At 47.8% G+C, this 2,951-nt stretch overlaps 1 protein-coding gene across 1 annotated transcript; it reads right to left on the bottom strand.

The window, feature by feature from the left end:
* Positions 1-1,536: 1,536 nt before the first annotated feature.
* LOC101780714 (peroxidase 5) lies at positions 1,537-2,951 on the bottom strand. The gene is made up of 2 exons (XM_004971466.2): positions 2,578-2,951; positions 1,537-2,446 (listed from the first exon to the last, which is right to left on the bottom strand). The coding sequence occupies exons 1-2, from the start codon at positions 2,821-2,823 to the stop codon at positions 1,685-1,687; spliced, it is 1,008 nt and encodes a 335-aa protein (XP_004971523.1). The 5' UTR covers positions 2,824-2,951; the 3' UTR covers positions 1,537-1,684.

Raw genomic sequence — 2,951 nt, 5'->3', positions numbered from 1 at the left:
TTAGTAGGAAGTAAGGGACGGCAGCACTTCTACTGGTTCTCGCAATTCACATTGTCCTGGATCAGTATATCTGGGAACTGCAAAGGGAACTGGTGATGCGTGGGGAGGTTCTGTCAGTAGTATTAAGACAGCCATTGTTCTTAGTCAGCTCATTGTCCCAAGGAAAAAACATCCGGTTTTAGTGTTCGGATTTTTACGATCTATTTAGATCCAAGAATTATTTTGAGCTGGTCAGTGCACCACCATTTCTTTTAATGGAATTTTCTGAAAAATATCGCATCTCCATGCTCTTGTTCATCCATCATTGGGGCGGGTGCTAGATCCGCTCCTAGCTCTGTGGCTGTTGAGTGTTGGTGGTTCAGTCCTTGTCGATTTGGTTCCCGAATTCCGCCGCTGAGCCAGCCGAGGTCAAATGGGCTCAAGTCGTTGTAGCCTCAAAGTACAGAGGATCCTATTCCAGTAAAGATAGCATACCAGTAATCATACTTTTTCATTTAATGAGTTTAGATTTAGAATTGTATTCATGGTTGTACACAGATCATTGCCTGGTTTTAACTTAGGCTAAATTTTTTTTAGAATGTCTTAATATAGGTTTTATCGAATTTAATTTTAAGAGATGTCTTTGTCACAAACTTTTGAAGAAGAATGGTCCAAGTTGTATGTCAAATGGAACGATCGTTTCTGAATCAAACCGGCATGCATAAATTACTCCTCCCTTGGCAACAAGATATAGGTCCTATTTAGATCCTTGCTAAATTTAGCTGAAGATTCGTTTAGCTAGTTGAACCTATCTAAATTCAACTAAACTGCAAAAGATCAAATTGCACTACAACTTCCTCCAGTAAAGTTTCTAAAGTGGGAGGGAGGGGTAGGATACGCAAATACCTTTTTAACTATAATTTAGCTAGTGGATCCAAATACCTTTTAGTTAGCTAAAATTTAGTTAGGTGAATTTAAACAGAACCATATTCGTACTATTCAGTAGCCAAAAAACGCTACGAGAGCGTTCTGGTTATAGACAAGAAACTCTAATAAGGACATGATAAAAGGGTGTTGTGGCCAAATCTGCCTGTAACTACCGTTACAATTAACAGCAAAGAACAACGACCCAACAGCCAGTTTACCTGTTACTTTCATAATATTTTTATTCATAATTGTTCTACACGTATTTACCAATTTAACTATATGTGGAAAATGGTTGTTGACTCTACTTACTACTTCATGTCAATCATAATGAATCCAAATACAATGTATTTACTTTTGAATGCTCAGTTATTAATAGTATATTATATATACGCTATCAAGTCCTAAGAGGACGTTTGATTAGAAAAAATACGAAATGATTTAATTGTCCTTATCTATTAGTCATATTCGACGCTAATCGACTGAAATTATATAATGACTTTGTTTTAGCCTTTTGGGGATGGAGTGAATGTGTTTGATTACCTCATTTAATTTTCTGTGCAACATCTTCTCCAAATATTTATGTAAAACTATATATTTTCTTACGCTATTACAACTTCAACCAGTCCAACACAATGCTCTATGCAACGAAGGTTGTTTTTCAGAAACTAATACAATGAATTTTTTTGAACTCCAAAAGAAACGGCCAATATCTAACTTTTCGCCAACTCAGCGACCGAAACAAAATTAATATGCATACAGAGAAATTAACTATAGCTAGCTAGTTTACTCTGTTGCAGAATTTCCTGATCTCCCCTTGGCTGCCGGTGAGCACGTCGAGGTGGCCCATCTTGACCATGGCGGCCGCGAACCGCGCCGCCCACAGCGTCCGGTTGCGCGCGTAGAGGTCGACAAGCGCCGCCGTGTCGTTCTGGCTGAGCAGCGTCACGTCCGACGTGAAGAGCACCTCCCGCGTCTGCACGTTCCTGTAGTACTGGTTGTCCAGCAGGAGCTCCGTCCTCGGGTCCAGGTCCACCACCCTGTCCCGGCGGCCCGTCGCCGCGGGGCACCGCTTCCTGAGGCGCGCGCCGTAGGTGGCATTCATATCCTCCGCGATCCGCGGGTAGAGCCGGAAGGAGAAGGCGGAGCAGTGGGAGCGGCCGAAGGAGTGCGCGCCGGAGAGCGCGACCATGTCGTCGGCGGTGAGGTTCTTGGCGGCGAAGGAGCCGACGAGGTTGGTGACGTTGGCGAAGGGCCCGGGGAGGTTGCCGAGCACCTCGGAGGCGTTGGAGACGCGGCCGTCGCGGCGGCCCGCTGGCACGGCGAAGCCGATCCCGCCCATGATGCGGCAGGCGTCGCGCGCGGCGAAGGCGACGATGTCGGCGCAGGAGACGGTCCGCCGGCACCGCCGCTCCAGCACGCGCTTCGCGCGGTCGATGACGCCGAACCCCCGGAGGCTTGGGTTGTTGGCCTGCGACGCCTTCTCCACCGAGGTCGCGTTGCTGCCGGGGGCGGTGTCCAGAAGCACGGACGCGTCGCACCCCTGAAACATATACAGTTAAAAATGGAGTGGTTAGCTTCACTACTCGCATCCATGCTTCAACCCTGTTGATGATCCTCTATCAAAAAAACCCTGTTGATGATGACGCAGGCGAACAGAGCTAGCTAGCTAACCCTGACGAAGCAGTCGTGGAAGTAGAGGCGCACGAGGCCGGGGCCATTGCCGGGGTCTCGCCGGATGGCGGCGTGGACGATGTTGCGGATGAGGTCCTCCGCCCGGGGACAAGTGCGGTTGTAGTAACCGACTTGTAGGCGCGCCACCTCCGATGACGCGACGGAGGAGACGGCGATCCACGACAGCAGAACGGGAAGAAGAACAGCCAGCAGAGGAACACCGGTGGTGCTGTCTCTCTTCGTCATCTACGGTGCTGTGGATTTTGTGTCAGGCAGCTCTTGGTCCTCGCAGCTTGTGAATTTGTGATACAGCAGTGCTGGATCAATGTGTCCCTAAATGGAGGTAATTAAAGAAGATGGTGGCGGTAATTTGT

The sequence above is a fragment of the Setaria italica genome, chromosome V (genome assembly GCF_000263155.2).
Source record: "Setaria italica strain Yugu1 chromosome V, Setaria_italica_v2.0, whole genome shotgun sequence".
NCBI lineage: Eukaryota > Viridiplantae > Streptophyta > Magnoliopsida > Poales > Poaceae > Setaria > Setaria italica.
This window is presented reverse-complemented; position numbering and strand designations above follow the sequence as displayed.